At 41.3% G+C, this 13,378-nt stretch overlaps 1 protein-coding gene across 2 annotated transcripts in view; it reads left to right on the forward strand.

Moving 5' to 3' along the window:
- THBS4 (thrombospondin 4) overlaps positions 1-12,413 on the forward strand; it is a 37,889-nt gene extending 25,476 nt beyond the window's left edge. Inside the window, exons 11-22 of one of the 2 annotated variants that reach the window (XM_079329887.1) lie at positions 36-140; positions 365-472; positions 1,863-2,022; positions 2,670-2,788; positions 3,580-3,632; positions 5,247-5,440; positions 5,709-5,887; positions 7,065-7,113; positions 7,213-7,409; positions 7,909-8,081; positions 10,171-10,310; positions 12,186-12,413. In XM_079329887.1, coding sequence (XP_079186013.1) covers positions 36-140; positions 365-472; positions 1,863-2,022; positions 2,670-2,788; positions 3,580-3,632; positions 5,247-5,440; positions 5,709-5,887; positions 7,065-7,113; positions 7,213-7,409; positions 7,909-8,081; positions 10,171-10,310; positions 12,186-12,247 — 1,539 coding nt within the window. In that variant the 3' untranslated portion in view covers positions 12,248-12,413. The remainder of the gene's footprint in view (positions 1-35; positions 141-364; positions 473-1,862; positions 2,023-2,669; positions 2,789-3,579; positions 3,633-5,246; positions 5,441-5,708; positions 5,888-7,064; positions 7,114-7,212; positions 7,410-7,908; positions 8,082-10,170; positions 10,311-12,185) is intronic. The other variant, XM_079329888.1, reaches the window with a different exon arrangement.
- The last annotated feature ends 965 nt before the right edge of the window (positions 12,414-13,378 follow it).

Genomic DNA, 13,378 nt, shown 5'->3' on the forward strand with positions numbered 1-13,378 from the left:
CATTTAATAGTATTACTGTGATGTTTTATTGATAGTGTGGTATTGGCTGGGCTGGTGATGGTTATATTTGTGGAAAAGATGTTGACATTGATGGCTACCCTAATGAAGAACTCTCATGCTCTGCTGAAAACTGCAGAAAGGTAAGAAATGCTTTCTTAATTCTATAAAAATTCAGAGCATGAAGTGGCAAAGAGGAAGACTGTAAGAAACATGACTTAATGTACTCGTCTTTTATTCAGGTTATTAAATTCTATTTAATTTGCTTCTTAATTCCCAATTAATTAATAATAGGAAAAACTCATTCAAATTATGAAGGCATACAGGTTACCTATAGAACACCAGACTTCTCTCCCTTTTTGTCTAGGACAATTGCAGATTTGTCCCAAACTCTGGACAAGAAGATGCTGATGGTGATGGGATTGGAGATGCCTGTGATGACGATGCAGATGGAGATGGCATTCCCAATGAGCAGGTGCTGTGTATAGGTCATGATGCAGGGGTCTGTGCAAATAGAAAGATTTCCCATTGCTGCAATGGGAAGTGATTGTGAAATCTGACTAAATCTGATTCACTGCTGTTTGCCAGAGATTGTTACATAACCATCAGTGTTAATGGCCCCTTAAATCCTATATATGTATCCTTTCCTACTAGCTTTTATAATTTAATTCTAGACCTTTCTGTGTACAGAGCTTGTGTCCTTCTGTCACATTCTCCCATAACATGACCTTCAGGAACGTTTCTTGCATCAACATCTTTCTATTTAAAGAGCAGGTTGACCTGACAGCACATTTCATCAGGGATCCAAAACACACATTAATGAATGTATGTCTTGCCAATAACTTGAGAAAACTTTGGATCATGTCATCAAAGCAGAAAAGGTTTCCAAATGGGTACACACAACAGAATATATTAGAAGATACATTCAGATTGGAAAAGCTGTTTTGTTTTCACCCTGTATTCTTACAAGCCGACTGTTGTTCTGTGTTAAGATTGACTGGTACTGCTTAGTGTCCTTCCAAGCCAACAAGAACATGTTATCCAGAGTACAAATGTCCACCTGGAGCTAGGGTAGGCTAGCAGTCACAGAAGATCTTTGTCAGGCTGTTTTGCCACTGAGTTTCACACTTAATTCTGCTAGCTTAAATCAACTGGTTTTATTAATGTTCTAAAACGAAAAAAAATTAAATCCTCCTGCAACTGTAACTCTATTTGCAGGTTCAGTACCTCCATAATCAAGTAACATCTATATTGTTTCTAGCATCTGTTCTTCTTCTTTATGGGTAATAGGAAATTTTATACCACTTTGAAATAAAATTTTCTCCATATACCTCCTGTGGACTTTAAAAGCCAAAAGCAGCTGGCTTGAAACAAATCCACCAAAATCAAACAAAAAAAAAAAACCTGGTACCTTTGTACATCAAGTTCTTTCCCCAGTTTCCAGCTAGTCTGTACCAGAAGGGGGCAATGGCCTTTCACTGAGAGCATCTGCAAACCTTGTCAGTCTCTGAACTGCAGCTTTTGAGAAGGACCACGTGAGAAACCTCAGGTACCAAAACAGGTTCTTCACCACGCACCCATGCAAAATGACAATCAGAAACCAAGATTATGGGTAAAGCCTTATGGTATTGAGCGTATGTGATTAGGGTTCCCACAGTGTAGTTCAAAGCAGAACTTTAAGTGAGCAAGTGAAATCTGATCCAGGGCTAACATTGACATAAAATGTCAAAACCGCTCACACTGTTTTGTTGTTTCAGGTTGGTTTGTTGTGGTTTTTTGGTAGTAGAAATAAATATAAGAGTTTTATAAATGTAGAAATTAAAGATTTGTGGCCTGACTGACATCTGATTCTGTGTCTGTTGCAGGATAACTGTGTCTTGGTTTCCAATGTTAACCAGAGAAACAGTGACCAAGATATCTTTGGGGATGCTTGTGACAACTGCCGTAATGTTCTGAATAATGACCAGAGGGACACAGATGGTGATGGGAAAGGGGATGCTTGTGATGATGACATGGATGGAGATGGTTGGTGATTTTTCACTGTCAGCATCTCTGAAGTAATTTAAATTTGCCCAGAGTGTGCTGCGTGGTAGGAGATTTCATGTCACCAGTTATAACACATAGTCTTCATTAAACCCATGTTTTAAATAATTTTAATTTAGTTCATACATATCTTAGCCTGCATTGGGAGCACTGTACACTGTAACAGAGCAACCAAGCCATGTTTCACGTGGAAGTTATGGATGTTGATCATTCAGTTTTTCCTTAAAGGTACAAATGTTCCAAAGCATCCAGCTGCGGCTGGTCACATAATATATTATTTTCATTATTGTAGGAGGCTTGAAAGAAGTGAAAAAATCACATCCCTTCAAATCTAATTTTAAGAAATGAAATGTTCCATCCTGTAAATTGTGATACATGAACAAGATAGAATGAAATTGTGTAAAATTAAAGGGTGTGATGGGGTGGACAGCTGTGCTTTGGCAAGATGTTCATAACTACTATTAAATGAGTGATGCACACATAAGAAAGATTAGCTGTGCAGTCTTATAATTTCATTGCAGTATTAAGTAGTTGGTGAAAAGGCATAGTCTTTACTGTTTTAATATTTATATTGTCCAAGATGGACAAATATGGGAATTGTCTTTAACACACAATCCACTTTACTCTAGGTGTTAAGAACCTTTTGGATAATTGTCAGAGGATCCCTAATGAAGACCAGGAGGACACAGATAATGATGGTGTTGGTGATGCCTGTGACAGCTGCCCTACAATCAGCAACCCAAACCAGGTTAGCAGGCAGAAGGAAAAATTAGTCTTGTTTAGGGAGAGGGACTACTGAGGCCTAAAAGTGTGCAAGAGAATGAAGCAACCCATGCAGTTGTAGTATGTATATTTTTAAAATACAGTGTATTTCCTGGATGATATGATATGTGATTGATATATATCTAGGTATTCAGGAGTTTTACAGACCTGCTGGCTCTCCTGATGTGAGAAGGGGGAGCCAAGCTGTACTCTCATGGTTTGGGATGTTGTTAGGACCTCTGCCCAGCATGTCTTCTACTCTCATGCTCTGAAATGGATTCCAGTCCCACAGGGTTCAATGCCAGACTCCACACAGGGGTGTGATTTAGTTATACTTGGTATTTCTTTAATTAGGATGACATCCTGGTCTCCTTATTTATCAAAACTTTCAGTGTTTCTAGGAGAGAAGTCATTGTAACTTTTCATATGTTGGAATTCTGATTCACCCCCTGTGACTAATGAAAACTGTTGGAAACTATAGGGAAACATAGTACATTTTTAAAGATGCTTAAGAAATAAACCTTGGTGAGAAATGCTTATTTTGCTTGTACTCTTCAATTTCATTTAGCCATGTTTATTCATTGTCTTTTTTCAATATAAAACTGAATTTTTGCTTAGATGGACGATGCAAGAAAGAAAATACATTCTGTAAAACAAGTGTCTTTTCATGCTGCTATTTTAGTTGTACTTGATTTGGTTGTGCTTTGATTTAATCCTGCAGTTTAAATACATGCTCTTGACAGCTGATACTTGAACTTTCTCTCTTCCCTTTTGCAGTCTGATGTTGACAATGACCTGGTTGGAGATTCCTGTGATACCAATCAGGACAGGTATGCTGTGAGAGAGGCTAGTCAAAATTTTATTATCAAGTGTAAGACACTTACAGAGCAACCCCTTTGCTTTAGCACAACAAGACTGGCAAGTATCCTCCAGCTATGGCTTTTATATGCCTGGAACATTCACAGGAGCCCATCCCACAACAAATGTCATCACTTGTCTAGAAGCAGGTTCTGTCTAACCATCTTAAGGTTATGTGCACCTCCCATGTGCACTCACTTACAGCAAGAGGCTAGGGAAATGATAAATCTTGTCACAAATGCTGTCACAGCATTTCTTCAGCCACAGAGAGCTGCACGGTTTCACCCCAGGGCCATTGGTGGGTGCTGCTCTCTGTGAAGGGACTTGCAGGGAGCTCACTTCCATGTCTCTGCAGGGATCATTCCCACTCTTTGGCTAGTAGCTGCCAAGGCCATCAGCATTTTACTCTTAAGCTGATATGTCTTTGTTCTTTTCCCATTTAAAAAAAAGGACTTTCTTCCCCCCATAAACTTCACTAATGTGTGCAAAGCATTTCCTGTGTGAAGCATGCTTAACCTTTCAGTAGATATACCTGTGTGGTGGGAAATATAACTAAAATTAAAGCACATTTCTTAAGCAGGGAGTGGTATTTGGGAATATTCCTACCTGTAAACCATAGCATGATGTTAATTTGGCTGCAGATCACTTCTGCTCCACCTGTGCTGATAAGAAGCTATAGAAGGAGAATGTGCCTGCTAATTGCTAGAAAGCAATTTGGTTTTGCATACAAAACACATCACACTTCGGGGAGTTTTTCTTCAGGGCTGCACTTAACAGTTGGGATGCAGAACACCCCGTAACTTCTTGAACCCTCTTCTGTAGTCTGTGTCCCTGTAGACAAAAGAGCCTGGTGGCTCTTCACTGCAACCAGCTGATGCTGCCATGGCCCAGAGGGAGCTACAGACTTTCTCCTCTATTTCTTACTGCATGTCCCCTCTGCAGGATATCAATCATTCAGTTTGGAAAATACCTTCAAGACCATTGAGTCCAAGCACTAACATAGCAGTGCCAAGCACACCATGAAAAAGTTGCTGTGCAGGAGGGTGAGAACAGTGCTTGTTTTTAAATAAGTCTGATTTCAGGTGCTCATGTAGAGTCTCTCATAAAGTTTAATTCCCACTCACACCTGCATGTTCATGAGAACCAAGACTTATGTGCACATGTGCACATAAGACAAGGGACACCAGGTGTCCTGCTCTTGCTGTCTCCTGAGTGCTTCTTGATTGGTGATGCTGCACCTGTTGGATGTGCCTTACACACCCTTTAGGAGTGGTCGTTGACTGGGGTCTTGGGCTCCAGTATGTTCCCCACACCATATAAGGCTTATCTTTCTCTTCCCTGGGTATTTTTATAGTTCCTGGATTGGTCTTTGCTTTCCTGACACCTTATCTTATCTAAGCCTCTTTGTTCCTGCTCTCCTTTGCAGTTCAGCACCTGAGAAAAACCAGGTTGAATTGCCCACTGGTCAGCTTCCAGCTCTAGAGCTGCCACTGGTGTGTTTCCCTCTCAGGTGTCCATGCTGTTCCCTGTGCAGAGGCAGGAGCTGATGCTGGTATACCATTTCTTTTTTGTTTCTGTTCTTGCAGTGATGGTGATGGGCACCAGGACAGCACAGACAATTGCCCTACTGTTATTAACAGCTCCCAGCTGGACACAGATAAGGACGGGCTGGGTGATGAATGTGATGATGATGATGATAATGATGGCATTCCTGACCTCTTGCCCCCGGGCCCTGACAACTGCAGGCTGGTCCCCAACCCAGGGCAGGAAGATGAAAATGGTAAGATGGACCTTCAGAAGCCATTTTGATTCTCAGGCACTGCATTCATCTCCAGACTATGTGCACCAGGATGTAGCACAGTCATTACCAATCCATACACTCATCCCAGGAACAACAGCAGGACTCAGAGCCCTTTGGCCAAAACAGAGGCACTTTCTCAGGCACTACAGCCAGCAGGGCTGATGCTCTGCCTGCATCTTGGACACCCTAATCCTATGGGCCTGCTTGCTGCACCATAAATCTCCTCTCACTTCTCTGATGCATTCAGGTGATGGAGTTGGTGATGTCTGCGAGTCTGACTTTGACCAGGACACAGTGATTGATCGGATTGATGTGTGCCCTGAGAATGCAGAGATCACCTTGACAGACTTCAGGGCCTATCAGACAGTGGTGTTGGACCCAGAGGGGGATGCACAGATTGATCCCAACTGGGTGGTTCTGAACCAGGTAAAAATGTACTTGGTCTTTCTTACCTGTCTGAAAAAGACCATTTGAAAACCACAGTAAAACTGGCTCTATAATTGCTGGACTCCTGGCGGACATGAAAAGTGGAAGCTGTTGGTTAGTAGACTACTTCTAGGAGAAATAATGAAGGAATTTTCCTTTTGACAGCCTTCAAGCTATCAAAATTGATGCTCCTAATAATCTAAAACAGCTACGTGCTGGCCAACTTATTCTGGGTGGATTGCACTGCTGCCAGAAGGCAGATGTGTGTTACCCTGCTGAAATATTTCTGTAGCAAATAAATTTCATTAATCCTTCCAATAAGTTAAAAGTCTGACACACTAAATAACATAGCATTTCATAGAAGCATAGAATGGTTTGGGTTGGAAGAGACCTCAAAATTAATTTCAGTCCAATCCCAACCTTCCATGAGCAAGGACATGCATCACTAACCAGGTTTCTGTGAGCTCCAGTCTTGAACACTTCCAGGTTTGGGGCATCTCTGAGCAACTTGTTCCAGTGCCTCACAAACCTCACAGTAAAAATGTTTTTCCTCATACCTAATCTAAGCCTACTTGCTGTTCCTTTGAATCCATCGCCCCTTGTCCTGAAACTGCATGCTCTTGGTAAAATATCCCTCTTCACTTTTTACACTAACGAATTCTAGCCTTCAGGAGGCTAATGTGTTATGAGTCACAGGGCTCATGCAGTTTTTTCCCATTGCAAAAGTCTCTGCCAAGCCAGCTGGAATATATACCTTCCTTAACCCAGTCCTGGCAGTCAGTTTAATTCTGAACTCTGTGATCCAACTGTATGAGCTAAGCCTAGGAAAAGCTCTCTTCCTCCCACAACCCTCTTCCCCTGTACCCTAGTTTTGGCAAGATTCAGATTTCCAGAAGGTTGTAGTAGGGAAAGAAAGTATGAAAATATTGGTATAACTAATTCTGCACTAGGAAAACCGACAAATCATTCCCGACTCAGGCTATGCAAGCGGTTGAAACATTCATATTTGATTATAGTTCCCAATGATTTTAGTTCAGAGCTACAAGCGTCCCAAATATGTTGTGAGCAGAGAGAAGAGAGGGATGAAGGCGATGCTAGAGGGAGACCAGAAAAGGCTGTCAGGCTTAGCCAATCCAGCATGCCACACATACTAACCACCCTGAATTTACCCTTACAGGGGATGGAAATTGTGCAGACTATGAACAGCGATCCTGGCCTTGCTGTTGGTATGTAGCCTCTTCTGAGTTTCAAGTTTTGCAGCAGAAAATGCACAGAATATGAACATGTGTTCTGCAGAATTGTTTTTAACTTGTGTCTATCCTTAGGTTACACAGCTTTTAACGGCGTTGACTTTGAGGGCACTTTTCACGTGAACACAGTGACAGATGATGACTATGCTGGCTTTATTTTTGGTTATCAAGACAGCTCTAGCTTCTATGTAGTAATGTGGAAACAGACGGAGCAGACGTACTGGCAAGCGACTCCCTTCCGAGCTGTGGCAGAGCCTGGCATTCAGCTAAAGGTACCCGTGGTGGCTCCCAGCTAAGGACACAGTGCTCTCTGCAGCCTGGCTATGCCATCTTGCCCTGTGCTGGCCATGGGCTAGGTCACCATGCCATGTGTAAGCCAAGCCATTGCACTGCATGTCAGCTGTGCTGCTTGAGTGCTGTTCTCTATCAGCAGCTGCTGTCAAAATGGTTAAGTCAGGCAGCTGCTGCACAGCCCTTTTAACAGCATTGTTTTTAAGGAACTTTACCTTGCCTTTTTGATCAGCTGAAGCACTTAGCCTCTGCAGTGATTGTGCTCTGACTCTGACTGTCAGATTGCTTCCTTTTCCTTTGTCCAGGTACCCAGCTGGTTGCTTTATCCATGTAGGCAGTGGCTGTGGCTGTAGAACAGAAGTATAGGCCTGTTAGCAGCAGAGAGGATGCTTCTGCAGACCTGCTCCTCACTAAAAAAACCCGTGGCTCCTGAAAGTGACTTTTCTCTGTAGTCAGTGCTGGGAAATTGTATTTTTGCAGGCTGTGAAATCCAAGACAGGTCCTGGCGAGCACCTCCGCAACTCGCTCTGGCACACAGGGGACACCAATGACCAGGTCAGGCTGCTGTGGAAGGACCCCCGAAATGTAGGGTGGAAAGACAAAGTGTCCTATCGCTGGTTCTTGCAGCACAGACCTCAGATTGGTTATATCAGGTAAGAGAGGAAAGGATGGATAATGTGAGTACGGATACGGGTCTGCCTAAACTGTAGTTTCTCAACACCTGATTCAGATGATAACCTGAGAATTTGTGTTATGTCTGGGCTTTGTACTGATGAAGGCTTATAACAAATTAGACTTTTGGAACTCAGCCTGCAGCTCTTTTCCTAGACAATTCCAAGTTTAACCTCTTCATATGGACCATCTGTCTCTTTTTAACTGTGTCATACCCTGATGAGCTCTTTTCTGGCTTTAAAACCTTGTTTTCCAAGCTACTGCTGGCCACTGGTATGAAAAGCAATATATTTAAAATTGGCTTAATTTTGATATTTTAGAATATTTTTGTTGGAATTGGGATAGCTCATTTATGTGTTCTATGATAACAGAATAAAAGTTGTCCAATTAAAACTAACAAGTAATAATCCTCATGTGATAGATTTGAGATTACTCAGCATATAGTCAGAAAGTTTGTGAAACTTTTTTTGGAAAAAAAGTTAATAATATAAAAAAATCACCATTCAGGATGAAACATTTTACCCTGCAACATTCAGCAGAGAAATCAGCAGGAATTATACTTGTAGATCAAGGCTGATGTTAAAATGCAAAAAACTGACTACCCTGGCATGATCATCTTAGGTCTTTCAACCTTCTAATAGAACAGAAATATGAGTAAGTCAGCTTTTCCACAAGAAAATCACCACCTTGCAGTTGGGATGTAGTACTTTGATGGTGTAATTATTCCACTTCTCTAGTGCAGAGCATCATATTCAGTGGTAATTGGAGTGAGCATGATTGACTTTTACACTAAAATGGTTTATACAGACAATTATTGTGCCCTAGTGAATAGATCTTGGGTGGCAACTCACATTTAGCCAAGAAGTTAGTGAAGGTGCTGCATGAGCAAACATCTCCTATGGCTGCAGTCTCTCCAACCAGCCAAAGTAATGTTCCCTGTAACTGGGAAAGGTAGTCCAGTCTGTGTCACAGAATGCTTTAAAAGTAAGGGCAGCCAGGCCTGAAGCAAGCCTCTGTCAGCTCTCTGTCCACTCTCACTCTGGTCTGGTTAGGCCAAATGCCACAGACCACTGTGTGTCTAGCAAAGGTTTTCCTTGGCTTCTCGGGAGCCTAGGAAAAAGTCTTTTGAGCCAGCCTCTCCCATGGAAATTTGCAAGACAACAAGTTCTATTCATTGTATAGACACTTCTGAACTGCCTCAGCAAATTAGTAAATAAAATCAGAAACATAGCAGGATTTGGGGTTTTTCCCTGATTTTATAAAAATATGTAGGAAATTCCATTCCTTTAATCATTTGGTCTTTTCTTGTATGCAAAAATGTATCAGCAGCATCCTCATCCACAACAAGGTCCTCCAGGTTCATTGTCCTCTGGGTCATTTATCCAGTATCCCATAGGCTGAGGGCTTGATGTGGGCACTGCTGCAACAAACAGCTCAGCTGGCTCCAGTGTGGTCCTGCTCAAGCCCTCAATACAGAGCACACACTGGGAAGCTGGTGGGGCACAGCTTTCACTGGGCTATTTGAGAATTTGCTGATGAGTTTTCTAACAAGAAGATGTTATAGATCAGCAAAACAGTTTCTGGAGTTAATCATATTGACATTTTTAAAGAAATCTCACAGACAAGTTTAAGATCACAATGGTTTGTTTGTTTTCCTATTACAAAAAAAAAAAAAAAAAGTTCAGCTTCAAACCTCAAACTATGCAAGACAATATCCATCTAGCCCTCTTCAACTGATCTAGTCTGGTTCTCCTGTCTCTATTCGCTGTGGAAAATTTCAAGAGCTAAAGCCCTAAGCTGGACTGACTACAGGAAAAAAAAATTCCTAAGCTTTTTTAGCATATGCAGAAACCCCTCACAAAATCCTCCCTTGTCTGTCTCTTGCCAGCATGCAGCATTGCTCCAGTTCCCAGCCTACAACAGGAGCTACTTTAACTGCTTTTTCTCCCCTGGGCTAGATGGGAGGGATAGCATGTCCAAGAATAGAGTCTCCATGGATAACAACATTACGTTCAGGAATGTTGCATTCTTAGAAAAGACCTAATAGAGCTTCTGTTTGCTTTCATTAAGGGCAAGATTTTATGAAGGCTCTGACCTAGTGGCCGACTCTGGTGTAACTATAGACACCACAATGCGTGGCGGACGGCTTGGAGTTTTCTGCTTCTCTCAGGAAAACATAATTTGGTCCAACCTGAAATATCGCTGCAATGGTAATGTTCCTCTTACGCCATTTTAGCTAAGAACTGGCAAGTGACAATGAAGAACTGGTAGTAAGACTGTTGGATTAAGCCATTTAGTGTTTTTTTCCTTTGCCCTTCCTTTACAAGTTATTCACAGCTGTGAAATGCTTCCCCTGACACCAGCAGCACGCATAGCCCAGCCTGACAGGAACTAACACCTCACAGCTGCTCCTCCAAGAGCAGTCACTCTGCTACAGAGAATGTGCCATCTGAGGGGAATAGCTGTCATCAGAGAATTAGGAATGTTATATAAAACCAACTGACTGTGAGAGCTGTACACACACAATAAATACACCGACACCATCATGTATGTAGATGCCTTGAGCTTTAAATACAAGGTGAAATACACCTGGAGAGCCAGTGAGCTCAGGCATCAGGCATCACTGTCTCTTGTGTACTTGCTGGTTGGTCCTGTGTGTGGGGGGACAAGATCATGGAGGAATGCTCCTGATTCTGTGGGAGTATGCTAGCTCACTTCTCTTGCAGCAAGAGTGTTTTAGCTTAGCACTGATCATCCACTGTCTAAAATAACTCAAACTTTCATCACTTACACAGAAGCTGATCATTTCAGGGTATTTCTGTCCCAGCAGCAGTTCAGGTAACTGTCTCTCCTCTCAGCATCCATACCCAGCTTTTGGAAAATAATCTACCAGCCAAGTTGGAATAGTTTCTTTTTCCACTTTCTGCGGATCTAAGAAGCCCAGTCCAGGACTGCAGGGGACATGGCCACTCTGTGCCTGTTATGTTGATGGGCTCTGATACTTGGGCACTTAGTATACTTAGGCTGGCTCTTGAAGGTCACAGTTAATTAGGGAACTTCTAGACAGTAGTGCTTACAAACAAAAATTACTAGGTAAGTATTTTCCAAAGTATTGTGGTTTCCAGAAAGCATGTATCAAAACTGCCACTGAGTCACACTTACATGGCAATGAGCAGGCAAGCAGCATTGCTGCAGGAGCTACATGAAGTCAATGAAATCCACTCAAAAAGACTCTGAAGTCCCACAGTATCTCTGTTTTCATATCAGAGAAATTCCTACATTATGCAGAAAACTTCCTTTCAAGCCTTTTAAAAGTGCTCAACAAAAAGGAGATTACTTAACTCCTTTTTCTACATACATGTGTCTTTTTTTTTTTTTTTTTTTTTTTTTTTTAGTTTAGAGCTACTTCTCTTACATCAGGGTGAAAATAATCAGAGTGAAGTTGAGGTCATGCAGCTGAGCTTTGTTGCTGTGGCTCCATTGTTGGCTGCAGCTTTAACTCTGTGGTTGCTCTGTGGTTGTCCAGATAAAATGTTCTGGGATCTGGAAAAGGCAGACTGTAAATAACACTTCAAACAGAACTGTAGCTACTCTTATGACATTGATCCATCTCCAGCTCCTTTGTTCAAGTCTCAAGTCTTCATGTCTGTTGCTATTGGTCCTGGGGTTAATGCTTTTTGTCTCTTCTTCTGGCCTGGGAAACCATCACAGGAAAGTTGAATTAGGACACATGAGAAACAGAGATGCTGATGCTACAAATGTGTCTGGCATCCAGAGCAACACAAGCACTTGCCTTTCTGGTTAGTGTTTATTGATAAAAATTTAAGAGTGCTAGTCACAAAGTTTTCAGAGATCTGTGATTTGAAGATGGTATTCCTTTGTGGGCTGGCACTGTAGCACTCACTGCCTTGTAAGCTTTTTGTGTTTTTCAGTGGTAAACAGCTAAAACTGAAAACATTCCCTATTCATTCTTAATGTGTAAACAAAAGAGAAGCATGTTACCTAAAAAGAGAGTAGTGGGTAACTTAAGTGCTTCTTAATTTTGTGAGAAGAGATTAAACTTTTGCATATTTTCCTGTTTTCAGACACCATCCCAGAGGACTTCCAAGAGTTTCAAGCGCAGCAATTTGGTGTTGGGGATATTTAAAAAGTAAAAGCAAACTAACATTGCTATTGCAAACAGTAAAACAATGTATTTTAAATCCTTATATGATTTTTGTTGTCAGAGTGCACACCGCAGCTTTGTTCTCATTGATGTGACTATGTCAGACTTTTTTTTTGTATAAAAGTGAAAATAAAGAGGAGACAAAATAGACTTGGGCCTCACTTCTTTTCAAATTTGCCCTAAAATCTAGAGAGCAGAATGTGAATGGAGTGATAAGTTTCTTAAAACATTCTCAAGAAATGTTTGAATCTATTGCTTTTTTTGATTCAGAATTAAACTGGGTGGGGAAAAAGTGAAATTTTCTCTACCTTGAATGTGCTGTAAACAAGAGGTTGCAAATGGCAATGAAATGGTTTGGAGCTGTTTGGTTGAGCCAAGTAGTACCTTTTCAGTTCTCCTAGGAATAAGCTGTATCTCCTTTAGGACACTTTAAGGTCTTTGAAGACTGTTACCTGTGGCAGACCTCCTCTTAAGCAATATATTAGACCTCCCACTCTCAAAAATTGTGGACATCACATTCTGGAAAAGCAAAAAAGCTGACAGCAGAGCATTGTAGTCACATCTTATAACTTGCATGTGAATAAAATAAACAAACAAAAATTCTAGAGAGATAATAAATGCAGAATCATGTAGATAAAACAGTCCTAACTTTCACATACATAAAGCCAGGCTTTGACCTGTCGCCAGAGCTGAGCTCTCTAGGCAGGTAGTGCAATGTTATGCAAAGAAGTCACCGAACTAAAACTTCCAAAACATTGCATTAAGCATTAGTAACCATTAGGAAAGGACTGAAAACAGAAAGCCAAAAGAAACTGTATCACAATCTAAGCTGAAGTGCAGAAAGGTGTTAATACAGTGTGCATTTTTAATATACTCTCTTTCAAAATGGAGCTAGGAAGGGAGAACAAGCTCCAAGGACTGTTGAATAGATAGGATAGTTACTTCTAAAACAACTGTAGAACAATGACTTTTAAAAGGACAGTCAGAAATGGCACTTCAGCTTGGAGGAAGAGGCAAGGAGGAAATACAAAGGGAGAGAGTACAGTGAGAGTTTTAAATTCAGAAGTAATCCTGGGAAAATGAACATGAAAATGAGTCATAGCTCTTTCCCAG

The sequence above is a fragment of the Erithacus rubecula genome (assembly GCF_903797595.1).
Source record: "Erithacus rubecula genome assembly, chromosome: Z".
Lineage (NCBI taxonomy): Eukaryota > Metazoa > Chordata > Aves > Passeriformes > Muscicapidae > Erithacus > Erithacus rubecula.